Source organism: Thunnus maccoyii, chromosome 14 (assembly GCF_910596095.1).
Source record: "Thunnus maccoyii chromosome 14, fThuMac1.1, whole genome shotgun sequence".
NCBI classification, from domain to species: domain Eukaryota; kingdom Metazoa; phylum Chordata; class Actinopteri; order Scombriformes; family Scombridae; genus Thunnus; species Thunnus maccoyii.
Window position 1 is genome coordinate 19,071,229 of NC_056546.1, and position 27,408 is coordinate 19,098,636.

At 37.5% G+C, this 27,408-nt stretch overlaps 1 protein-coding gene across 1 annotated transcript in view; it reads left to right on the forward strand.

Moving 5' to 3' along the window:
* Positions 1 to 345: 345 nt before the first annotated feature.
* LOC121911328 (collagen alpha-1(XIX) chain) overlaps positions 346 to 27,408 on the forward strand; it is a 95,256-nt gene continuing 68,193 nt past the window's right edge. The window contains exons 1-11 of the mRNA XM_042432693.1: positions 346 to 441; positions 3,314 to 3,435; positions 3,781 to 3,855; positions 3,943 to 4,042; positions 9,315 to 9,438; positions 9,573 to 9,848; positions 10,517 to 10,597; positions 11,149 to 11,268; positions 11,917 to 11,961; positions 17,821 to 17,865; positions 21,174 to 21,218. Of these exons, the coding sequence (XP_042288627.1) occupies positions 3,348 to 3,435; positions 3,781 to 3,855; positions 3,943 to 4,042; positions 9,315 to 9,438; positions 9,573 to 9,848; positions 10,517 to 10,597; positions 11,149 to 11,268; positions 11,917 to 11,961; positions 17,821 to 17,865; positions 21,174 to 21,218 (999 nt within the window). The 5' untranslated portion in view covers positions 346 to 441; positions 3,314 to 3,347. The remainder of the gene's footprint in view (positions 442 to 3,313; positions 3,436 to 3,780; positions 3,856 to 3,942; positions 4,043 to 9,314; positions 9,439 to 9,572; positions 9,849 to 10,516; positions 10,598 to 11,148; positions 11,269 to 11,916; positions 11,962 to 17,820; positions 17,866 to 21,173; positions 21,219 to 27,408) is intronic.

Here is a 27,408-nt window from a genome sequence, read left to right on the forward strand (position 1 = left end):
TATGCTTGACTTGGACCGCTAATAACACACATGAAGCCACCTTAATGCCAAGTCAATCCATATGAATTATTTTATTGAGAAAATCTGATATGCTCATAATGCATCAAACGGTCTTTTAATTCTCGCACCTGGCCGAGTTAAATGAGAGAGTTTGTTTGAACTGGCCATGTATTTTTATCTCATATGAAAGCTTTCAGTGTGTTCCTCTTGTTTGCTGGAGTCTCTCTGTCAGTGCATTTCAGTAATAATGACAGAGTGGGAGGGCCACTCGGTGCAACTAATAAGGACCGCGATCTAGCAGGCGATCCCACTGTGACTTTTATTTCCAAGTCCTGGAATCCGGAATCGGACTGATCGTTATCACACATCTTATCACATGGATTATGCTTTTTTCGCTGCTTTTTGTTTGTTTTTGCCTTAGAGGAAACTTTCTCAGCAACTGTAAGTACTTGTGAACAAAATTCATTTGACAGTAGAATGAAAAATCAGCATCTCTGCGTGTGTGTCCCATGAGAAAAAAACCCCCGTAGCGGACACCTTTTGCACCTTTTGTCGCTCGACATGAAGTGTTTTGGCTTGATCTTTCCAACTTATGTGCCAACCGGGACACATGCCTTACGAACAGGTTATTTCTGATTTATGGACGCTCTGCAGCAGTAAACATGTACCGTATTGCATCACTTGTTAACAGCAAAGTGCGAAATGTGCCGGGCACTGAAAGAAAAGGAACCGCTTTATTCCGTTAACCATTAAAAAATTAAAACCATCCAGCCAATCAGCGGTCGCGCAGAGAAACACGCTTCTTTGAATATTGCAAAGTGTTACAGTGAAGTTATTGCCCGAAAGTGGCTGAATGAATGATGGGGAGACAGGATAGATAACTTCAGTGTCCAAGATTTAGCGTTGATCCTGCTCTTTTCTCAAACTGTAATATGTGTGTGATATAACCCTAGAAAATAATCTATTTAGGATTTAAATCCATGCAGGTTTTGCGGCATAAGGCGTTGCTAAAGCTGCGTGAGGCAACACAACATGTGGGTTAAAAGTGCCAATTTAAATGCTAAAGAATCTTTGTGAGAAATTGGCATGTAAAGATGGAAAATAAGAGTTGTTTTTCGGCTTTAGAGCGGCGTGTATTGCATGCATCTGCAGAAATGACGTGAATAACATTAAGCCTTCACGCAGACAAGGAATGTGATACCTCTGTAGTGCTACTCGTCTACGGCCCATGCATGGTTGTAGTTGTAAGTGGCATGGTCACTTCATCTCCAAGCGCCATGATACTGTGGGCCTGCATGCAAAAACTTCATGATCCAGTGGGAGAAGGTACAAGTGCTTGCAGTAGGCAGAGTAGGAATTAATCATTGGTGCAAAATTAATTTGGATAAGACAGACAGCTGCAGTTAAATAAGGAGGGTATCATGAAAAATTGTATTTGTCACACTTTGTAAGACTGTGCATATAAATTAATGTGGCTGTATGGTCTGTGGAGGTCAAGTTCAGCTCTGTCTTCAACCGTTTGTTCCTCAGTGGAAATAGATCAGTGTGCATGTGGGAAAGAAGGATTATAGTCTTAGTAATAGCGTCACATCTGTGTTGTCACTAAACTACATTGCAGGTAAAGCACGTAGTAGTTATTAGTCATAATCTGCCACTTAATTTCCTGTATAGGATTGACAAACAGATCTAACCTACCTTCCTGTTTTAAGATAAGAATTGCAAAACCAAATTGATTAGATGTATTCACATATTTCTTGTTTTTTTATTATTATTATTTTTTAAGTCCTTGAAAGTCCTTGAAAAAATGAAAAACACCTGAAATACTTTTTCTTTTTGAATCACTGTTCTGTAAGTGCACCGATTTTGCTGGTAAAGTAATCCAGAAGTAACTGAAGTTTGAGTTGGAAGAGTCCACCTGAGTATTATTATTATTATTATTATTATTATTATTATTATTATTATTATTATTATTATTATTATCTTTATTGACTGTAATCTGGATGAGACTCTTACCATCCAGGATGACTGTGCCCTTAAAATTCTTGCCCTCGTTTCAAAGGCATGATAGTGATGCAGAAGATTTGGTTGGCAGCAAAGCCAAAGAGTTTGAGACTTAGTCGTAACTGGAGGTTTCCAGGTTTGATCCTCGCATGTGACGTCCTTGACGAAGACACTGCTGACAGCTTACACATTAAAACACAACAGAGTGTTAACAGAATAGCCTACTACAACAACAAAGCTCAAGGCTTTGGCAGTGTGACTAAAAGCAGACGAAACAATACAAAAGGATTGAATTTCTCGTACAGTTGCTTTGTGACACGTACTAAAAGTTAATTTGGAATATAAATATGAATAGCATTTTGGGAGGAGAAGATCACATCGCATTGTAGAGAAAGTAAAATACTGAGTAAAACTGCTTAAACTTGTTAACTTGTTGCATCTTTTTAACACGCAACATACTGCATTCAGCTCAACATCACACATAGTAATATCTCCCCATTATGTTCCATCTCTTAAAACAGGTGTCGTTGCTAGTATTCTGGACTAATCAAGTGCATCGGCACAGTTCCACAGCTAATTTGTGGCGATGACGTACAAACATAATGAATTACAAACTGTCGATAGAGTAGAAAAGTAAGCCTAGAGTATAATGATTTAGCTGCAGTATACACTATGCATGTCCATTCATCACTGTATGGTAGGTGTTCATGAAAACTAATCAATGAAGGACTCAGGATAACATTCACCGTGTTGAGTAACTTTACACACAAAGAGGCTTTAGAGACGTGAGTGGGCATTAGAGTGGGGGTGTTCAATGGGAGAATCAGATATGATTTATTGTTAAAATTGAATTCACAATAATGCAACTTAAAACATAATCTTGTTTAGTGGATGTTGCGAAAAATGAACAAACCTGATTTGAAGACAATTTGATATAATAATGTGAAAAATGGTTGCAGCCAGATATATATAGTGAAACTTTCAAAAGGTTTACCTATATTCTAGTTTGCTTAAAACTGAATAGTGATCGCACGGAAAACCAGATTGTTTCGATGGCAGGCTAGCTGAATGAGTCCAACAAAAGTCAAAGTTACAGCTGTGCTTAGTGACAACCAGCAGGTGAGTTTATAATGAAAATCAGCACAGAAACACTGTTTGCTCATGTCTGCAGTTGTTTCTATTAGTTCTGCCATCGTTGGCACTTGAATCCAGAAAAAAAATGTCGGTAAGATTAGGGCACTTGTTTGATTCATCATTTCTTTTTTAACAGAAAATGTTTCCTAGAAAATGTAACTCTTCCATTTGCGTCTAGGTTTTCAAGTGGACTGCTCTCTAGTGTCAGAGCCATGATTTGCTTGCTAAGATGGACTGCTTTCCTTTGGACTGTAAATTCCATCCCTTGCACTTTTGGAATGGCAGTGAATGAACGAACAGGTATGTATGTTTGTTGTCCTAAACTTTTTGTCCAGCAACTTTTCGCTGTCTTTCAATAGAGTGTAATTATGAAAATTTAATACATTTTAGCATAAAAGTTTCTCTTTTAAATGTTCTGGTGTAAACATAAAGTTACATCAATAAAATAATCTTATTAACATAAAAAAGACAAGTTTTATCCATTAAATGAATGATCTGTTATTAAAGTTGAGATAAAGAACAGAAAAAAGTCATATGACAGACAGGCAGGTTAAATCTCTTATGAGTTCCTTATGAGGGCTTTGTTCTTATAAAATGTATAAATGTGCACCCAGTACAAATAACTTCTTGGTGGCTTTCCTCTAGATGGCTCATGCCCCTCTCTGAATGTAGAGGATCGCAGGTTTTCTGACATTTTAGATCGTCCCCTGGAAATCACAGGTATGTCCTGAATGAAGACAGTTGCAATTTAAACAATTCACTGTCAACTTGTTTAAATCTACTGACGCATTTTTATCCTGTTCACAGGATTTGATCTCACAGAGAAGTTTCTTCTCCGAAAGGGAACAATTACAGAAGACCTGTCTTCATTTCGTTTGGGAAGCAGTCCACTCATTAAGCCAACAAAGTGAGTAGTATGCATATGGTTCACGTGTTGTAATCTGGTTCCTTATAGTGTTTGAAGATAACTCAGACAGATGGCCTGCATGGAACCAGTAAATAATCTGCCGATATACTGCTTCATTCCTACCTCTTCCTACCTGCAATGGGACCACAACAGCTCAATGCAAGCAAGAGGCAGCCGCTCATGTGTGGCCAAGGCTATAAACACTCTTAAACTGCAGTGTTCATTTAGACACCTAGGCTATTACTTTTTTGTTCCCTTATGTACAGGTTCTAAGGATGGAGTTTCTTACAGTTTTCTTACTTACTTAAAAGAAGCCCTGCCTACGACCAAATAATATTGTAAAAATAGCTCAAATAAATTCATATAGTACAGGTAATGTAAATCTCTGTTGTGTAGACCATGATGAGGGTTTAAGCCTGCATTCCTTCAGATCCACTGATATTCTCAGAAAAAAAGAAGCATTGCCATAACTGGATTTCATAAAAAGTTGACTTGAGGCAACCCAGATAAACCCTGCTTAGAGCAATAGTTCCAATTGCCTTAGCTAATAAGGGCAAGCTGTGAAGTGAGCTGTTAGACAGGGAATAATTTGAACAGAATTAATATATATTGCGTTTATTCTAGAAATCTCCTTAGGGCAAAAAGTGGGACATAAAGGAATGAAAAAAGTCTGAGCACGTATAATAAGACAGGAATATTAAAATAACTACATAAATGACACACTAAGGTGCCATTTACTGAGACCTTTATTCCCTGGTCAACTGGTAAGACCACTGTGTGACTTCACCTCAGTGCTGATATGATGATGTATTAGGGGATTGAATTTGATATAATATTTATGAAATCCTTTCACACTTTTACATTTTGTCCCATCAGTTGTGACAAGTAGAACACACAGTATGACTCAATAATATTTGCCAAACTTGTCTTTACATTGAGGTTCATTGTTTTGTGTCCTTGAGTTATAACAGTGAGAGGGAACATTTTGTCATTCTTCCAGGAGGGGAGGATATTTTTAGTATTTTTACATGACATGCAACTGTAAACATTTACTGCCACTCTCCTTCTGGCTAGGTGAAAGAATCTTTGAGCCAGGTGATTTGTGATCTGATTCCCTGTTCAGTCAGCCAGACGAAAATACATTTACTTCAGCCCTTCCCGCGGTCGGGGCCCATAGTGCAAGAAGATGCTGGTTCTCAATGACACTGCTGACAGTGTCATTGGTTATGGTGGCAAGACTGCGATCCCTCTCATATCCAATTATCTAAGTACTTTGACAGGTGATACTGCATGTCAGCTGAGGAAGGAAAGCGAGGGCTATTGCACGAAGCAGGAGGCCCCTCTGCCCCTGCCACAACCGCTAAAACATTGCTCCTTTTACTCGCAGGATATGCAGCAATAGATGCTCCACTCTCTCTAGATCTGGCTAATGTTCTGCCAGCTCTTTGGCACAGTACACATTATGTTGCATAGATCAGAGCTGACACACTCAGGAAACATTTGTGTGAGATGACAAATTGTTCTACAAAACGCAACATGTATTCTTAACACGCTTCCATACAGTATTAAAGCCCAGTGTTGTAGTGACTGTCTGTCTTTAGAGGCATATCTGTGTTTGGCCTGGCTTGCTTTACATCTTGTATTAACTTCTGTGTCGTATTCAGATATGACTCAAATGGCATTTATATAAATGACATTACATTTAGAATAAAAAATGCATCTTCACTAACCACTTTGCACATCGTCTTATAGTGAGGTTAGTCAAGTCTTACATACAGTAGCAGCTATGTTGGGACTATTATATTGTTTTTGGCTGATGACTTTTTGCAAAGCAAGACATCACCAAGTAGTATAATATACACATACCTATCTTTATACTTTTATTCACACAATATTTTTGTTGGCTGCACCTTGCAGTTATGTGGCTTGTTCTCCTCTAGTCTCAGTGATCAGCATGATACATTCAAAACTTAACACTGGATACTCTATTTCCACATAATGTGTAGGTGCTAAAGATGCATTAGAAATATAGGAACAAAGGAGCCACTGAGACTGAGTAGCAGAGTATCAAATCACTAGGGTTTGTGTTTGTTTATCAGTCTGTGGTTTCAGTGGTTTGTGGCTGTCGTTTCAGTGAATTAATCATATGGGCTTACTGCAATCGATAGAGTATATCCAACTAATAGTTTTTTTACACCATGAACAAATTATTTTGGGAAAATATAGTTTAAAGGTGTTCTTCTGTTGCTTTTATCTTCTGGATTCCTGTTAGAAATAGCCTATATTATGTAACCATATACCTTTTAGCCTGTACCCTCACACATGATAGTAGTGTCAAAATGCTACCAGTATTTACTGTCAAATCCACATCCAGGGATTGTAACTTGTGTAAAAGTCACAGCAGGATTGTTTTTGTGATGCAAGACCATATGCACATTGTATTAAAACAATTGCATATTGAACTGAGGTAACAAATTAATATGAATTAATTTAAAATATGAACATTGGCAAATCACACATTTTTGGAAATGGGTCTATTACTGGTGGCCTATTGCTACTGCAGTATTATTTCTCAGGTATGCGTAAAAAGGTATGTCTATGAAAAGGTAGAGGAACTCTTATTTGCAATGGAACAACATAGCAAATTTACCCATTTCAGCTACATGCATGCACACTGAGTTGTATTAAGTCTCTTCTCTGGAAGAATATCCTATTACCAGATCCCAAGCATGCATTTGATTTGGCTTTATCAGTAGCAGTATTCTATCATGCTGGCAAGCAAAACACTTCCATTTAAACAGGAAAGAGGACTCATGCTGAGGGGAAGTTACAGTCCTTGCTAGCATGAATGATGCATTTAGCGAATAAACTGACATGGTTGAGCCCACTTTGATCCGTTGGAGGATTGAGTGTCAGTGATAGGGATGTGAGCCAACTAGGCGAACATTTGAGGTTTGATTGTTTCAGCGACAGCAATCTGATTCCGCTGACTCGTTTAAAAGAATCCTCCTGGATAGGATTTCTTGCAAGCCAGGACACTAAAGCCGTTTCCGGGAGATTCTCCACCAGACCGGTAGTGTTGCTGTGACATTCTGTCAAACCATTGTCTCTGATTATACAAGGTGTATTTTCAGCCAAGCAATATGCATAGTCAAAGACATGTTCCAAGAGTGGTGACAGTTTCCAGAAAGCGCATAGCTGTACCTTATAAAAATGGAATTAGTTCTGATTATAACTCATGTGACAGCCAGAAAGTTGCTCTGTGGTCTTTTGTGCTTCACTGGATTATTGTTACGGATGTACACTATTTTACATTATACTGTGCATTTCCACATGTATTGCTGTTCTTCACTGCTGCGGCTGTTTCAGTGATTTGGCTTGGCATCAGGCCCTGCTACTTCTATAATCACATTGTAGAATTCAACCCTGAATTATATGAACGTCACATGACTTGCATTGGCACAAAACATTGTCACTGAATGTACTCCATGAGGTAATCCATCAATGTTTTTTCCAAAACATATTTGCCAATGTAAATTAGATATAAATGTATATAAATGGAAATTGTAAGAGATGGGATTTGAAGAATCACTTACTGTATATTGTAAAAGTTGTTTTGGCAAAGTAGCATAGGAGCAGGGAAAATTAATGCAGATCCTTTTTATTCACTCATTATCGGCTACTTAAACATGCAGTGTAGCGTTTTTTCAAAAAATCAGAAAAACAGTTTTCAAGCCAGCCTACACCAAGCTCTGGGTTTAGCCATTTAGACACAGATGGCACTCAACATGAGGTCAAGAACTTTAACCCTCCAAGCCCTCAGAGATCAAGTGTACCGCACTGTAGACAGACCGTGTTTTGAAATAAGAGCAGACTTAGTTGAGGACTTTGTGAGGCAAGGTGTGAACTCCGGGGCCCGAACAGAAAACAACCTAGCAGTTTATTCTGCAGAGTATCTCAGTTATATTAAACCTGCTTAAAGTCATTATGTTCCATAAGTTGCAGTGTAGTGCATCAGCTCTCTCTTGCATTTGTCTTTTATGCTATTTCCTGCCTCTTATTATAATGTGCAAAACATTTGGTACAAGCAGTTACTGTATATGCGGCATCAAATCATTCTGTGTTGAATTTATTTTATAAATCCTCATTTTTATAAATTGCTGTGTCACATTTCATATTGAACTGCAGCTGAAATAGTCCTTTAGCCCTTGGGCAACAAATAACCTTCCCAGTCCTAGGCCTATCACAGAAGCATTTGATTTTTCGGGAGCTTTAACTTGGTATATTTATCATTTTAGTCATGTACCGTTCACACTGAAATCTCAAAGAATACGAGGGACACAATAGAAGAGGATATGAAGCTCTGAGAGAATAGGAGATGATATATCGGAGTGAAAACTAATTTCCAACCTGTCTGAAGAAACTCTCTCTCTCCCTCCTCCAGGCTGTGCTCTGCCTTCGCAATGACCTTATTATTGCATTATTATTATTTTTGCTGATCTTGATTTATTATGTTTATGCTCTTCTACTTTTGACTGTTAATCTGAGTTTAAAGTTAGGGCTAGTGTTTGAGTATTTTGAAGGGTACAATGTTTTTTGGGGGGGTTTTTTGCACAATGTATAAAATTAGGACGGGTGTGGGGATGTGGGCTGAGTGATGAGTTACTGAATAAGCTGTAATTCATTTGAGTGTGGGTGTGATGTGAAATATGATATTGTTTTCCCCATATAGTCTCTGTTTTCTCTACATATCTTGCCTCTGCTGGAACACATTTTCAGCTGTGAGCACAGAATTGTGGTTCGACTTTATAGAGCAGCTGAGGTCATACACATAAACCTATAGCTGCATTGCATTAGGCATCTGTAACCCTATAACTGTAGCACATGGTATCCCAGCGAGGTAAAAGATTGGTTTCCGTGACTTTGAATCAATTTCTATACGTTTTCATTATCTGAATGACAAGGAAGCCCGTATAAAATCCATCAAGCTAAATGGCATCAAGTTTGTCAGGTTTATTTATGTGAACGTCTTTCTATAGCAGAAGGATATTGAAATGTTTTTATTAATCATTGAAGTTGATTCATTGTCAACTTCAACGTTCATTGAAGGCTTGTTCATTGTCCAGCTGCTGAAAGCTTTAAAATGGTTTACATTCAATATTGAGAAATGACACTATTGTCTTTTATTTTTATAATATTCTAATGATAGATTTAAAATTTAAATTCAGTAAGAATCTGACAGTGCTATATGTTTTTTTTTGTTTGTTTTTAGATCAGTATTTCCAAACGGGCTTTCAAGTGAATACTCCCTTGTCACCATCTTCCGAGTAAGAAAAACTACAAAAAAAGACCGCTGGTATCTTTGGCAGATATTCGACCAGTCAGGAGGCACTCAGGTGGGCCCCGCTGTATGTTGTAATGTCATATATCAGTTTCAGTATCTACACATGTGCTAGAAAATAATGATGATAATGATAATGGATGTGTGTTTGTGATAAGAACTTTTTTCAAACTTGTCTTTGCTCCTCAGGTTTCTGTTGTGGTCGATGGTGGCAAGAAGGTTGTGGAGTTTTCTTCCCAGGGACTGCTAAAGAACACTCTACGCTACACATTTAAGAGCCGTGACCTACATGCCCTTTTTGATCGCCAGTGGCACAAGCTGAGCATTTCTGTACAGAGCAACATAGTCTCCATTTACATGGACTGCAAGCTAATAGAAAGGAGACTGACAGATGAGAAAGACAGCATTGACCCCACTGGGCGCACACTCATCACTACACGAATGGAGGATGGACGGCCTGTAGATGTATGTCCCATGCTGACTTTGTCAAAACATTTTTTTTGTCTTTTGCTAAATCTACACAGTGTCATTGAAGGATTTACCAGTTTTTGGTACAGTAGTTTTGTTACTAATCTCCAGTCTCTATGAATAGCGTACTTCCTGTCAGACACATTTTGAAATGCTCTCTCAATTCAAAAGGAATTTAAAGCATGCTTCAGGGGCATATTTTGTTAATCTGTGTAAATCCTCTATTGTGTCATATGTGTTACGCTCATTCTCAGATATGCCCAAAGTGCTAAAAAAAACATTAGGTCAGCTATGCCATTTGGTCAACCAGTGCTTCTTAGTCGAACATGGCTTAAGTAGCATTAACAGCTGAAGTCCGCGTGATTTGTAAAGTTGTAAGTCAGTGCATCATAAAAAGTAGGAGGGTTCAAGTTCTGCTCTGCAGCAGCTGTAATTCACATAGAGGTTAAAGCCCTTTTTGTTATTTTAGGTTTAGATGTGTTTTTGAAGTGATTTGCAGACAAAGGAATTGGCAACATTAGGACAACAGAATGCTAGAAAAATAGTTGAACAGTTTTCACCAGTGAAGAGGAGACCTTTATGTCAGCTAATAGGAGAGCATGAAGTGATGATGGAACTATTTTTTGATACTTGAGTGGTCCTTTAATGAGAGCTCTTCTCCACAGATTGAGCTGAAACAAATTCTAATCTACTGTGACCCTTATATGGCTGAGATGGAAAATTGCTGTGAGATTCTGGAGCCAAAGGTAAAAAGCTTTAATGTCTCTGTACAGTACTACAGTACTAACACCTACTGTTTGTTGTAAATAAAATGATAAGATAAATGTCTTGCCTGTTACTCACTGAAATGGCGTACTTTAACCTATGCAGTGTGAGCAGACAATGAAAGTATAACAAGCTTTTTGTCTCTTCCATGAGGGGAAACTTAATAACAGAGACCTTCCATCACCACTTAATCAATAAGAGCTAATGTTACAGTAATTCCAAATGGAGAGATGACCTTTGACCCCCTTAGCATTACATGCCTACATAAGCATGTTGTCACATCAGTGTAAAGTTACTCCTAGGGAACTGTCACAGGTTTGAGAAGGATTTATCACTGTTTGTTGTTTCACTGTACACTATGCATTTCATATTTTGTTATTTGCAGCATGATGTACATATATGCCGCCTTAAATCAGGGTTACACCGGGTCACATTTGCTTCTTTATAGTGGATTTTTTATACAGTATTTTTGCCATGTAGCAAACAAGACAAAGGATGGTGTCTAAATGGTGAAATTTCTGTATTGATCCAGTGTGAAGCCAAGAAGACATTTAATGGGACTTCCCCTCCCCTGGTTACAGCCCAGCTTCCACAGATGCTGTCTCAGCCAGCCCCAAAGTCAATTGACAGATGTCACTGTCCAGCTGAAAAGGTACAATCAATTCCACCCAACAAGGGCCCCTAATTGAGTAAGTGTAATGTCTATTGTAACTGAACCAGCACTGATTTACACTACATCTACTCAATCCTTTATAAGCACTAAACAACCAGTTAAAGGACATTTATACCAAAAAGTATTTTCCTTGGAAGTCAACCAAATGCAGTATAGCTATAATCTATTAGTAAACACAGGTATAATTCTCCCAAACCATTCAAGCATGGTTAATCCGCACCCTGCTATAAATGTGTGAAAATGCAAAAGGATTCTTTCAACTGCAAATATTAATATTAGATTAAAATGCAAATTCAGACCTGAAAGCTTCGGGCCCTCTTTGAAGGGAGCAGATGGTACAGCTCCGAGGAGATGGCCAATTCCACACCCAGCTTTTTATGATTTTTAAATTTTGCATTTAAGTTACAAACAAAATCAGCTGTTCTCTTTTGGAGTCCTATTAGGATGATGTTTTTAAGAAAACATGGCTAATTTCTATCTATAGAAATCAATTTTCGATTTTGGAAAAAGCAAAATTACAATATAACAAATAACATACAATTTCATATGAGAAATTAAAATGCCAATTTGATTAGAAGAAATCTTACACCCCTGTTTTAATCACATCATTTCATTCTGTGTGCACAGGGAGATGCTGGTCTGCCGGGACAAAAAGGGGACAGAGGAGACAAGGTGCGTTTTAATATGATGTTGATATATGCACTTATTTGTTCTTGGCATTATTGTAAAGGCAACATGCAGGGGTGAAGTGAATGTCAGAGTTACTTTTTACTACAGTCAGTACTTAAGTAGGTGGGCAGCATCAAGTCCAACAACCACAGGTCACTGTAAGCCATACATAATGCAAACAAATAGTTTAATTAGAGAGAGTTATCACCGGGCCACTGTGCTTTCCCTTGGTTTGAATAACCATACCTTGTTTTTTTTAATGTTACTCGAAACTGATGCTGTGGGTTTTCTCTGTGTCTAGTACTTCTGGTTTCCCTGGAGACCCTAAATGACAAATGTATATTTTGTCATGAATTCCTTGTCAGAGAAAGTGGAATTAATCTCTGTCTTAGTCAGCAAATGTCTATGCTGTAGTATCCAACAGAGTTTCATGTTCCACAGTCGAGGGTCCTTCAGAGATGCTACCATACAATTACCTTCACATGGTGAATTTTCTCCCAAATCTCCCAAGACGTTTGAATTGGGAAATCATACATTTGTTCAAACGCTAGAGAAATAAGTGTAGTTCAGAAAGAGAAGGATCCTTGGTCAATGACAGCTCAATAGGCAAGTGGAATTGTAAATGGTAAATGCCCAATCGCTGAAAATTGTGGGTGTTGTGTTTGTTGGAGGACAACAAAAACATAAATGAACCACCAAATACCCAGACAAAAAAAGTGTTATTTTCCCCTAGACAAATCACATCATTTGGATTGTGAAATCCCCTTTTAGCTGTCTGTGAAAGGTTAAAAAAAAGAAGTGAGGGAGAATGTGTGAATGGAATTCACAGGGATGAACAGGTGGTGGTACTGTATACCTGATAAGACCAGATGGCTTTTGGGGTCAGTGTCCTAATTACTGTGTTGTGGCTGTGGGATTAAGATATGCAGGTTGACTGTTAGACTTTTGTTTCTGGAAACCCTCTCTTTCCTGGAAGACACACAAGCGACATGTATATGAATGTTAAATCATTATACTTGTTGAGCACAGTTCTGGCAGTGGGGTATTTTTCAACTGTCGTCATGGGGCTTTGGTCTTATTGTTATGTGGCATTGTTTTTAACTCTGGTTCAAAAGCATAAAAACAGAAGTTTTAGCCAGAGCGAGCCTCAGTTTTTCACCAGTTCTATAAACTGAACCAACCAGATCTAATACTGTACACACTGCAGGTCTTTATACTTTAGATTGACCCTGCATTTTAAGGTTACTGTTTCATCTTAATGTGGATGTGGATATAGATCTTAGTGGTAAATTAATCCTTGATGCTATCATTTCAGATTTTTAAATCATTAAGAAAGCAGTTCAGGTTTTGCATTTAACTGCAATGTTTAAGGCTCACAATTATTACATCGTCAATGTAACATTATGAATAATAAACATTGTCTTTTTGTACTTCGCAAATGAGTATATATGCCTTAAGGTAACATTAACAATAGATCTTGCTCTTTTCAACTATTGATATAGCTACTGTATGTATGTAGAGCTTTTTAGCATTATAGTTTTTATCTCCTGTTGGTATTTTTTGCATTTCTTGTGGCATTGTAACAAACTCTGTATTCTTTAGAACAGTCATAGCTCTTTGTATTTATACATGCTATGTGGGAACCCTTTTTCTTCCATTTTGCAGTTAGCAATGCAAAATATTAAATTCCAAATTGTGTGTGTATAGCAACAGATTGTACTAATCAGGTTTGTAAATGTGTTATAATTGGCCTCTAATGATTCTTAATTGACCTAGCAGGGATCAGCTCTCAAGCTGTAATGTCTCTGTGTACATGCACTTGAGTGTGCTGGTGCTGGTGGTGATTAATTACTTGCAGCTAATTAATATGACTATATTCAGGAGGCAAGAATGTGTCAGGTAATTTTACATTTCACAAATGGCAGCATATATAGCAGGCTCTGTGGCATGTTTTCAGTATCTTATTCTTTTGTAAATAGTCATATAAACAACCAATTAATGTTGAGCAGGATTGTCAGAGGTCTTCAGTACATACCTTTTATCTGCAAACATCATCCATTTGAAGCATGTTTAAAGTTCAATTAGTCGCAGATTACTGAGCTGTTACGTTTTAATACTCAACAGTGTCTTAAACACGCTTTTCAGGAGCACAGGCCATTCCTTTTTTTTCTATTATTTCTGCCGACCATGTCTTGTGCTGTGAGCCACAGGCTCATACTGTTAACACCTGAAATCTAATTTCAGGTCTTCAACAAATCAATACTTGGCACCATTTGTTTACTTACTTACTTACTTATGGAACACCAAAATTCATAACAAATCCTATTACAGGATTGAACACTAAATCAATGAAGTTAAGGAAAAATATGATCAAGGAGTGCACACTCAAGACTGAGCCCTCTAGATTGATGATGATAAACTGTCTCTGTCAGCTGATAACACACAATGCTGTTTTTACCCAGAAATACAGCATCTCTGTATTTTTTAATTTTTAAGACTATATTGGACCTGGTCTTCCACTTTGGATTAATCAGATGCTTAGGTATATGTGATTTGTTCTGCAAGGACGTTGAAGGATCTCAAAAGTAAATTGACAATTTACTGAAACCAAGTACAACATGTTTCGCTCCAGTGGATGGCCATGATATCAGTAGCTTACTAGCTTATATAGCTGGTACCCACTTCCAGATCTAGCTTTTATTAATTAATTATTCCAATTTTGTCGGAAATATTTGTTGGGATAGAGTTTGGTTATTGCTTATTAGTTATATATACTTTTTCTGACTAACAAAGTCAAAGAGATACTGTTTAAAATGCTTAATAGGTTTTATCCAACCAATCACTTTTTACAGAGACTTAAGAAAGACATTAGCTGTGCTTTTTAAGGGGAGAAACACTGGTGCATTTGTTTACGCATATAAAGCAATTGTGGATTAAATTGTCACAATTTACTGGTGATCATATCTACCTTCACTTTACAATACTTTGGAAACATTTGTTGTTTGGATTCATTAAATATGACAGTTTTACTTTGATTAATGGATTTATTATTTTAACCAAATTTTATATTCATAAATCAAAATGTACAAGCAGGAAGCCCAACTTTTCTGAGCTGATTGTCCATGTCAAACAATACATTTAATCTATAGCTTAATGTGCCAGAAAAAAATGCTGTTTTGCATTCTATTATTGACATTTATTTTATTGTAAAGACAAAGTCATCATGATGTATATTTCCAACCTACTCCTCCCCATGTTTTTCTTCCACGCTGGGTCTCAAGAGGTTCATCCTCTTCATTTCTGCCTCCTCTTCCTCCTAATCCCCTTGTTCATCTCCTTCATCTCCTTACGCGTGCATAGTGTAATGATTTATTGTTGAGCTTGCAGAGCACAACAGCAGTTTGCCTCTGCATGCAAGGTTAAGACATTTTCAGTGTGAAAATTACCATATGTCATCTCAGATTAAATCTTGATGTAATAAATCTCAGAGAGGGAGACATTTGTTTAATTTTTTTAAAATTTTTTTTTACATTTGTTTGATTTGTGATTTGAGATAATTTAATTTACCCAATTTAGAGTTTGAATGAGACCTCATGAACTACATTTGCTGTGTTTTATTGACTAATGTGCAGGTGACACATTTTATTTTATCAGTAAATAACTAGAAATAAACCATCGTGGTTTAACTGTGGTAGGCGGTCACATTATATTTAACTAAATAAAGCAGGTTATATGGTCAGGAAAAGCAGTACAGCATTCCCAAGTAGGTGACTGGAAAATAATTATCATTCTGAGCTAGAACAGCCCATACTTGAAGATAACAAAATGTCACTGATAATTGAGTGAAAATGTTTCTCATGTCTTGTGGGATTTGCAGATGTTGATGTGTCGCTACAGCTGAGAGAAAAGCATTAGAAAAGTGATGTATTTTGAGCCACCTGTGCAGTATATCAGAAATGCCATGCTTTGACACAGTCATAGTAATTGCTTTCCTCTTATTCCCTCTGACCTTGTTGCACATGAATCTGTCTGGTAAATTAAAGTAGCAGTGCACTTCTGTTAAAGCATATTTAATTCTTATTGATCCCTAAATTTCCAAAGGAGTTCAAGTGATTAAACTATGCTGCACTCTTTTAGATTTACATTATAATACATTGAAATGGGGTAACAGAGTCATAGCAAATAATGTTAATAAGGTAAGCTCATGAGACTTTCAATTACCAACATGAGAATCTCATTCTGTATAAAGATTAAAAAAATAGTCAGAGTATACTTATTAGCAATTGAGCTTGACTTTGTAGAGATTAATCAAAGACATCTAGGCAATTTAGAGCATTTAAAACACCCATAATGAGAACTGCAGGCCAATCATTGTGACCTACACAGAGGGCTGCTTGGGAAAGTGTGCAGGGATTACTTTGGCTGTGTTACTCCAACAGAAAGTACTATCCTGCATTACAGTGAGAGTTTGATGGAGGATTCTAATGCACTGCAAAGGGATTAAACTGCTATGATTAATCCAGAATCCCTCAGGAAATTAAACAGATAAGTAGTGGGTTATAAGAATGCAGCTTACTTGAAAGGAAATCCATTTTCTATGGCCTTGCACATAAACCCTGGTATTACTAGATTTACAGCTCCTGCATGTACACACAAGAAAAAAAAAACACAGGAATAATGGTGAAATTAAAACTTCTTCCCCTTTTACAATACCATTAATTTGTTTTGCACCATTTACAACTCTCCTGCCCTTATGGTTTGTGTTTTCAATTAGTACCTTCTTATTCAATTTATACACATTGTACCTCCAAAATGAATAATTCCAGGGATTTTATTCAAGACAGTTTATTATTGCACTGACACTGAATTTTGATTAGCTGTCAAAACCTCCCTTTGTTCCTATTGTATTCATGAGGGTTAAATATTGTTAGCTTTTCTAAAAGGGGTTTGGTGTCGATGGTTAAATAGAAAATTCAAATTACTGAAGACCACATTGATGGCTGTACTGTGAAATATACATTCATTCCCATGTGCATTTTGTAGGAGGTTTATCTGTTCTTAATGAACTTCCTCGGCAGCTGTGAATTCAGATTGTCTCATACAAAAGAAATCTAATTGCTGAGTTCATGGAAAGTATTACATCCTTCCACATATGTATTATCCGGTCATGTCTTCATTTCACTAGAAGAACTATGTTGTGGGGTTTATTTGTATCAAATGTTAAGTATTTGCAAAAAGTAGATTGTGCATGCTGTTATGAATAATGGATAGAATAATGAGTTGATAATCCATAGTATAGAGACAGCATCTCAGTTAAGAGGTTTGGCCACATTTTCTTGTTCTTCCTAAACAAGCCTATTAAGTTCTGAGAAACAGGGCTTGTAATGAAGATGTGACCATGAATGGGCATCATGTTTAATTGGATTTTTAGCTTGCAGCAAGTTCTCTGTTAGCTTAATTTGTGGAATAACTACGTATTCCCAGCTCTCTCGCTCTCTCTTAACAAGTTCCCGTTTCTTTTCTTTCTCATCCTGTCTTCCTGCTCTAAGACAATCAAGCTTTTCTTCCACTCCTTGTTATGTCCTGTCCTTCTATTTATTATATTATTTATTTATTGTATTTTTAAATAATACAATTATTAGAATAATACAATGAACCTTAACAAGGTTCAGATTTTTGCTTTCCAGTTGTTGGGAAATTGTATCCACATTTGCAGCTGCTGAGCCTCTGTGTCAGCAAGAACTTTTGGAACAGCTGTAGGAAGAAGATCGCTGATGAAATGACAAGCATTCATAAAGCTATTCACTAATGTGTGAATGAGAGACCTTTCACTAACTGTTCTGTCTGTTGTTTCCGTCTCAGGGGGACACAGGGGAGGCCGGGATTCAAGGAAATCCAGGACATAAGGTAGCCACTCACTGATTAAATACCCGCAACTTTCCATTGTATTTATTTGACCTTAAAGCTGTTTTTAAAGCTGTGATTGACGTGGACTCAGTTGGATACTTCTTTTTTTTTCATGAACTTTGTTTTAATTTCAAATTGATGTTGTTTATACAGCATGGTTTCCAGATCCAGTGAACCACATGTGGCACTTTTTGTTTAGTGATTTATTGGGTCTCTCAATTATTTGATTGAATCACTGGCTTGCTTTGTATCAAACCAGTCACAACAACAAAGAAAAAAGCAATCTCAGAATCAAACTAAATCAACAAGTGGTGCCTGGTTGGCACAAGGGAAAATATACCACTGCAGGGACCTGAGTTCAGTCCTGGGCAGCGGCACTTCTGCCTTGGCCAGGAGCCCCATTGGAAACAGTTGGCAGTCTTCCTTAGTTTGAAAGCCAGTAAGGGATCATGTCCTTGTCACTACACTAGCAATTTCTACTAGATGGTCAGGCTGTCTGTCCAGAGGGGGGTTGGGATCTGTGTGTGAACCTCAGTGTCTCAGTTATGCCTTCCCTGTGAAACTCTTCAGTCAGGCATAACTTTCTGTGTATTTGAGGTAACATGTAACAGTCTACACCCTCACTGGGCCAACAGTGGGGGTCAAGAGAGATAAATACATTTAACCTTAATCCTACCAACTGGGGTACCTGCAGACCCCAGAGGTTTACGTTTTTGTCATATCTCACAGGTGCTTTATTCTATCATTCCAATTTTTCATGACTTTATCAATCAGTTTGGTCCTAATGACTTCGTATCATTGTTTTCTGTTTCTGTTTTAATTTGTGTTTTTTAAAAAAACAAACAAAAAAAACACAAATTAAAACACAAAAGGTGGTTATGTTGGTTGTTTCTTACAGTAGTTAATTCCTGGGGTCCTCAGGGATCCCAGTCAGTAGTCCTTGTATGTTAAGTATGTTGTTAGGATGAGGGTTAATGGAAGTTTGTAGACTTTCTAAGTGCTTGTCTTGTAATTCAGTGTTGCTGTCCTGAAGAGTTCAGAGAATTGTCAGATTTAGCAGATTTGACCTGCTCACTCTTATTGTTTGTTTGATTGTCACCAGTAAGCTTGTTGAGCATCAAATCAGGCATCTCTTATGTGGAAATCTGTGTTAATCTCCTGCCATGAAGGAGGGCAGGTCCAGCCACTATAGGAACCCCGACTTACTATAATGCCAGTAAGTGGGGGTAATGCCAGTAAGTGGGAGTTTGTGGGGAAAATGCATAACAAGAAGAAAAAAATCCATATCCACTACATATTTCATTGCATGCAATTGTACTGTAGATCATTGTGGATGCAGTTTATGCATCAGCAATAAATAGGATCATTCCTAGATGTGGAAGCCGGCTTAATCCTGAACCTATATCCATTGAATATGTTAAGCTCACTGTGGGGTGACATATTTGCTCATGAACCTTGATACATGGAATATGGAATAACACTTACAGCTCTCTCCACTTGTGCTTGCTGAGATGAGGTTCAGGAGCCAGCTGAAGCTGTTTCGTTACACAACAGTGCACAAGAAAAGTCAAAAGCAGTAGTATTGATACTGATGCTAATATACAGTGCTGTGTCTTGTAATGGTTTATGCATCAGCTCAGCTCCTTGTCCATGAGGCCTCTTATGTTTATGTATAAGTGCCTGTATACACTAGCCATTTGATATACCTGGCGATGACATGTTTGGTGTTCTGTAAAGATGACACAATGCACTTCTGGATTAGTTAGTGGTCTTGGACAAAATCTAAAAGATACACTTTTTCAGGCTCTTTTGGTACCCATACTTTGAAAACAACAATTTCCTGCAACTGCTGATATCATAAGAGTAATGATATGGTTGTCCGTGAAGGCTATAATAAAGCAGTTTGCAAGACTGTCATTGGCCAGCTAAGGTCATGAAACTGTATAGGTCACACTCTAAAAACAGAGTCAACAAAGACAAGACATTTCACACATTTCTGGCAAAATGTGTATAAAGTGGTGGCAGGGTAGCTTTAGAAAAATCAGTGATCACAAAGCATCTAAGATGTTATATTTCTGGAAATAAGCCTCCAATAGTTTATTCTCTGACTACACATAATCTTATGCATGCCATAGACTTTGCAGAAACTGAAATGATGCAGTGAGCTCACAAAGCAAACAACATTGCTTGGAATTTGGTATCTGGTTCCCAAATGTGTTTCTGTATCAGTGTCACTGTGGTGCAAGTGTGTCATTCATTGCTAAGCAAAATTTAAAGGAACTGTGAATGAGTTTTAGAGTTTGAGATTTGACTTTTTTGTACCATTAATGGCACAAGTAGTTCTGGATACTCTCACCACCTTTAGCACAGTTTTATTTCAGTAAATAGATGCATTTTGAAAGTTAAAAGATAAAAAGTTAAAAAAGATTCTTTTTTATGTCTTGCTACCATGGAACATGGTTTATGTTATTATTTTATTCAGGAAATCTTTCTTTTGCAAGAGAGCAACCTGAGCACAGGTTCACAATAAGATCATCGTAAAACAATCATCATACTCACTCTCAGACACACAACTGAAAACATTCACAATCATTATGAAGAATATCAGCTCATAAAACTATCTTAAGTCCCTCAGAGGAATGAGTGTCTCTAACTTCAGTCTGTTTGGCAGTCATTCCAGTAGTAAGGTGCATAATACTGGAAACCAGTATTCCCCAGTTCAAAGTTTGTATGACAAACTTTTAAAGCCATTTGTGGGACACAGTGTTTCCCTGGTGACATCTGTGTATCTGTTTGTGAAGATGTAGAGACATTCTTGTAACCACAAAACTTGAAATACAAAACCAACAACACACATCCGTTTGTAGTATGGATAGTCTAATTAGATTGTGGAGTCACTTGGTGTTTACATTTGCATGCTGCTGAGAAAAAATGTTTTTTCTTGAAATTGCTGTAAATCCCTAATGTTTTAAATGAGTTCATATAAATACTATTCATGTCTCATGTAAAAAAGAGTTCTGCTGACATGTAGTAGAAATAAATGTGGATTCATGTATTTATTTGCTTAATTTAACATCTGGTCACAACACAGAAATCAAGGTTTTTGAAGTGACTGCGTCTCTTCTTTAATCTTGTTTTGGAATATGGAGAGGTTGATTCCAATAATGCGTTACAGAAAATGGTATTAAAGAACTGTGCCAAATTGTATAGACCTGGTGTATGGACAACTAAAAAGAAAAGAGAGATTGAAGTATAAACTTTTCAAGGGTCTTTTCTTTGCCTTTTAACTTTCAGTCTTGTCATTGCAGGGGGAACTTGGATCAGAAGGGCAAAAGGGAATCGATGGGGAGAAGGTAAGTACTACTATCTCCAGCAGACATATATTCCATACATAGCACATCAGCCAGATCTAGTTTCGTCAGGGAATCAATTCTTATAGGCTTTTCATTTTCTGTGTGATGCCCTGGGGGTAGGAGCGAAGCAGAATTTTCTGTGTGGCTGCTTTCAGGTGCCTGTCATATCTGAAGTAGATCTAAGTGTGTTCTAGCCCTCAATGTCCTTCTGTGGTGAAATTAATTGATATGTATGCTACCATTGGCTTGGCATACTAATGGACTAAACTCATTTTTCAGATTACTATAAGCCCCTTCTATGTCGTTACAGGTTAATCTTTATTGCATGCTCTTAAATTTGACTGCAGTGATTTAACTAATGTATGTACTATAAACCACAGTGTTGCTACAGTATTCATCAAGAAGTACTTGTAAATAATTATTTTAATATTATTTTTAACTAAAATCAATATTAGAAATGGATCGCAATTCCAGCCAAGATCAAAGTAGGGCACATTCCTTTAAAGTATTAGTTAAATAAAAGGATGTTTTATGATGTAAAGCATTGTTTGCCCACAGTGGCACATCTCACTAGATGATGGCTGCGCAGATGGTCAGTTTAAAGTGGTTTAATAAAGGTACTTATTTTCATTGTCATCTCCCCCTGAGTAGACAAACTGCTGCCACAGAAATCCGCCTCCCTGCAGAGGTTGTGGACCTGCACAACTCTGAGAGAAATCAGAAAAGACTGAACATAAGTATATCGAGCCAAAGAGTATTTAGCTATACTAATAAAAGTACCTTGTATCCCCAAACGAATTAGAACATGTAGGAAAGTTACTGTTTTAAGATGTACTAACTGTTCAGTTACAAGAGGACAGAGAGTTTAGAAGAATTTGTTAAAAGAAAATAACTAAAAACGATCTAATACTTGGATACTTTGAAAAGTTGGCGGTATTTTGGTATTTGGTGAAATAAATGATTTAGTAGAAGTTAAGTCTGTTCTTTGTTGAGCATGGAGTGATAAAAGGAAGGATATGATGAATAAACTGTTAAATTAGGTTTTCTGCAAAACTAAAATAGTTTACTGGGATTAAACTTTTACATTGTTATCCCCTTACACAGACTGCTCTATAATGACATAATATCATTAATGTTTAAGAATTTAAGATTCTAAGGCAACTAAATAATATTTCTGTTATGTTAATGGTACATTACTGATGATAATAAGAAAACAAAAGTAGTCCACTTTCATTGTACTTTTTATTAAATAAATTAAGGAAGTTGATTAAGAAGATTTGGACAGCATAGATTTTGTACTTGTACCTTGTGTTCCCTCAACCCCATCAGTATTTCCCCTGCATTACCCTGAAAGTGATACGTATGCAGTAATCCAAGTAAAATGCTGGTTGAAGGGAAAAAAGCAAAATTGGCAGGTTGTAAACTCAAGCATTAGTTTGTACCCCCACAACCAGCGTGACTCGCTTTGTTCTAAGGTAAGTAGCTACTGGCAGCTCAAAAAGCCAGTTGACGTCATGTGTACATTTGCATATGAATGACATGGTCAAGTTTATTTACATAGAAATTTGAAGGGGAGCAAGACCACCTAACTGGAAATTAACTCCATGCACATCAAAGCTGACTAAATGGTAGTCATAATATTACAAACTATTATGAAAGAGTGTGAGTGATTCCTCAGTTCAGGCGTTTTTATTCACCGATTGCTTCTGGTGCTTCAGCAATCAAGAGGAAAGAGTGACAGAGACTGTGAGCAGCTCTTCCTGCTTCTTTTATTGGTTCTAACTGGGCTCCAGTTGACTGGACATCAGCGGTACATAAGCTGGAAACAGTGGGAGTCAAAAAGTTGCAAGATTTGTCGTTTTAGAGAAGTAAAGTCACCCGAGGGTGTCTGAAAAGTGTAGTGAGTTGTGGCAGCATTGGCTTGTTCTGCCCTCCCTGACTCTCCTGCTTTGTGTGTATGGGAGGCATCGCCAGGGGCTCCAAGTTGACAGAAATGAGATGCTGAATCTCATGTCAGTACTTATTCAGTAATTAGAAATATAGAAACTACCAATTCCATCTTTCCCAAATGTTCTGCCATCAATCACAGTTATTAATTTATTCATGTGCAATTAAAGGTGCACTCCACCATTTTTGAGATATAAGCTTTTATGCCAACAAACCCACAGTCAGATGAAAAGATCAATATCAATTTCATCTCAGTGTGTCCAGTACAGGGATAGGTCTGGGGCATATGCTTTTTTTCCCTAGGAGGTTAGCAGGAAAGGTGGCTTGTTTTTGATCTGTGCACATCCCATATGGGTGGTTTTTCTCTCTTTGGTCACGCTGACATGGCTCCGATAGCCTTCAGTGAGCTCACCATGCAAACCCTCCAGGGATTTATTAAACTGTGCTGCACTTCCTTGAATGATTTGAAACAAAGAGAAAAGTAGATAAATGGGGCTACATTTTGAAGCATTGCTTGTAGCAGGCTTGTTACATACATTCTGTAGGAGTCAAACTTGTAATTGGGACATGTTTAACCTAGCTTAACCCAAAGCTCTCTTTCCTGCTTGCTATATCTTATTAGTTAGCACACTAGTCACCAATATAATCAAGAGTCAAGTGGCTTTTGTTCAAATCTTTGAGCTAAGCTAAGTTAAAGACCCCATCCAGACATGTTTTAAGACATAAAAATACTCTTCTTTGAATAATAATTTGTGTTAGATATGTTTTCTCATTAAAATAAGTTCAATTACTTTGTGAAAAATTCTTAAAATGGCATATCGGCCTACTCCTTCTACCTCATTAAAAACCAGCATCTATGAATATGCAAATATTTTCATTTCAAAAGTTTAATTGCTAGAGACAACATGTCACCTACTTCACTAAAAAGTCCATTCTCAGTGTAAGTGCACTGGAGGCTTCAGGTTTCCACATCATACTTGTGTAAGTTGCATACTGGACCACGATTGACCTCGATTGGCTTCCAAACTAGTTGTGATGTCACAAGTCATGCTTGTATATACACGCCTTAAACTTAGATTTTCACAGTAAGCACAAAGAAACTTTCCCCCTTCAGCAGATGAATGTGAAAACAGCCTTCTGGTGTCAAACTCTGCGCCTACATTATTCTGCACAGTGAAAGTCATTCAAGTCAACATTCAAGTTAAGTAACAATAAGCAAAACACATTTTTTGTGTGGAGGAGGATTTTAAACATGTTCTTAACCTGTCTTAGTGCCAGGAGCACAAAGATGAGAGATTTACACCTATATTTTCATTTGACACTTAGTAAAATGGCAATCAAGTGTATTCCCCAAAATGTCAGACTGTTCCTCAAAGAGTGGCCAGTTTCTGGTGTTTTTAGAAAGCCTACACTGCAGTAACATACAATAAAACAAATGTTTTAAGTAAAAACAAATTACTGATTTAAAAGTTTTAAGCTGTAACAGCTTATTTAAATCTGCATTAATTGATTTTTTGGCTACTTGGGGGAAGTGGAAACAAGCTGTAAACACATCACATGACATAATATCACCTTATAAGCTGATATGTTAAAATGTTAGCAAACACTTGACTGTTTACACATTCTGCTGATTCCATGGGTTTATCAAAGCTTTTTTGCTGAAAACAGCCAGCAGCTGCAGCTGGAAATATCACTAATGAGGGTAGTGAAAGTGAACCAAAACAGTAACATTGTGGGCCACAAAACACTGAGGCGCTCTGTAGAGCTGGTGAGAACTGGTGATAATTATCTGCAGTCGTAGTTTTTCACTACAAGCAACCTCTTTCATGTCATGTAATCCATTGTTAATATAAGAATATTGGTTATAGTGAAGAAATATAACAGAATTGGTCACTTTTAGCCCTGGTGGTTTTCTTTTCTTAGTAAGTAATCCCAACTTTACCTTCAGCCACTGATTATAATTGATACAATATATTACATTTTTCTTGAATCAACCTTTCTGGAAATTCTTTGGAAATGAAGTAAATTTAAGTTATTACACAATTTCCCTACCAATGAAATGACAGCATAAATCAAGCCATGATGAGATGTTCATTATTGGCCTTTTCCACAGCTGTGCTATTTTCTCTGATTCATTTGATTCCTTGACCTAACTCTTGTATTTGATTTAGATTAATATGAAGGCAGGATACTGGAATAAAATATATGACATGCCTAGCCCCCGGTCTTGCCAGTGAGCATTTAGCAGTATGGGATTAATGGGTTAAAACCAGTATCCCCAGTGCCTCCAAGTGAATGAAGTTAAGCCTCATCGACTGAATCAGGCTGCAATAAGGCTGCTCTCCTTAACCAGTTAATCATTTACAGTAATCAGTTATAAGAGACTTAGAAGTCCCAAAGACGTTTTTTGCCCATCCTAGATGTTCTAGGTCTATAATGTAGACATTACATTAATTTTCTTGGCTATTAGATGGTTCTCTTTGGTCTGTTAGAGCTCTATGAGAGATTTTTTTAACATTACAAAGGTGGTCATAATACATATAAGTAATACTCTATATAATGTCATGCTCATACTGGTAGATGTAATTGTATCTTTCATCAAATGGGAGTTGATTCATTTGGTTCAGTTTCATTTTCCCTGTTTCAATATTGATAATAAGCTGAGCTAGTGAATTAAATATTACTCTGTTCCTTTTAATTCTCCCGTCAAAACATATAATTTAACTTTAACTTCAGTAAATTGTGGTTGCAATGCTCCTTGTATTTATTTAGAGGGTAAAAAAGGAGCCAGTAGAGAGGCACTAGAGGATAGTAAAGATGTAATAACAAAAAATGTAAGGTCGCTTACTATCTCTGATTGTAAATATGTTTACAACATATCAAAGACCTTAATGTTGTGCAAATAAACCTTCATGATTATTTCAGTTAACCTATTTACCTTGACTACGAGACTCTACTCTCTCCCTTTACTGCATTTAGCTCATATTCCATTTTTAAAGCTAGTATGTTATTTAAGGCTCGAGTAGACACCTGAGAAGCCAGAATTCTATGTATGAGCATGTGATCTAGTATCGTTTTGCAGATACACGTCCTATGGGACAGGAGGAGTGTACACCGTGTTATCTTGCGAGTAATCCCAATTACATTTGTGGATACATGATGTTCAGCTGAGGAGTGAAGTGTCATAGAAAAAGGAGTCAAGCAGCACTGATAGAACATGATATCCACTGCACCACAGGATCTCTGACAGTGCACTCTGATATCCTCACGCAATGGCCCTTTGTTCAGGTTGCCTCTGTATTACTATTTTTATTCATAGTTTGTAATAGACATGCTAATAAGCTATCTTTTCCAGCACTCAATGTCAATGTGATTAGTCTTATACTATGCTGTATGTGGTGGTGTATCGCTGACCAAATGGAAAGTCACAAAAGGCATTTCCTGCTGTAACCTCCCTGGCATTTGTAGGCCGGCACTCAAGATATCTATGTTACTTGGAGATCCTGTTCCACAGAGCTTTAAAGTCCTGTCATTCAGTGTAACAACATTTCTCCACCAGAATGTTCTGAATACTTATTACACGTACAATTTTAATTTAGCCTCTCCCCCAATAGGTAAAACCCAGATTGTGATGATTAAACTGTGTACAGTAACTTACAATAATTCTTCCGCTTGTCAGACAAGGGCACTTAGCTGCTCTGGTTAGTGAAAGGTATAAGTAAACATAATTAGACTGCATTTGTACACCCCTGCTTCCCTGGCTCTGTTTATTTGCTTGCGCTAGTCATCTTGTGCTGGGGAGTTGCCAGATTGTCTTGTGGCCCCACCGCTACAGGAGTGACGAGACACAGTGGTGTGTGTAATTAGCAGGCAAGTGTACACAGCTCCCCACAGTGCTCTGACCTCATGCTGCAGGAACGGCAGCCACACAACCAGCATCAGCCTATTGCCAGCTCCTTCTCCTTTCGTTCATCCCACCCCATGAATGCAACAAAGCCCACAGCTTGCAACAAAAGCTAACAATATATCCGGCCCCTCTAGTCTACATCTCCCTCTGTGTTGCCGTGCACCCAAATTGGGCCTATGGGCACACAACTGAGTTCATTAGACAGAAGGGCAGCAACTTACTCTAGGGAATGCTGTGTAAGGTAGGGTGGTAAAAAAAAAGGGGGGAAAAATCAGCTTTTTCCCTTAAGGGGTCATTAGATGTTTCCTACTTCAGAGGCGGAACCATCTTGACAGT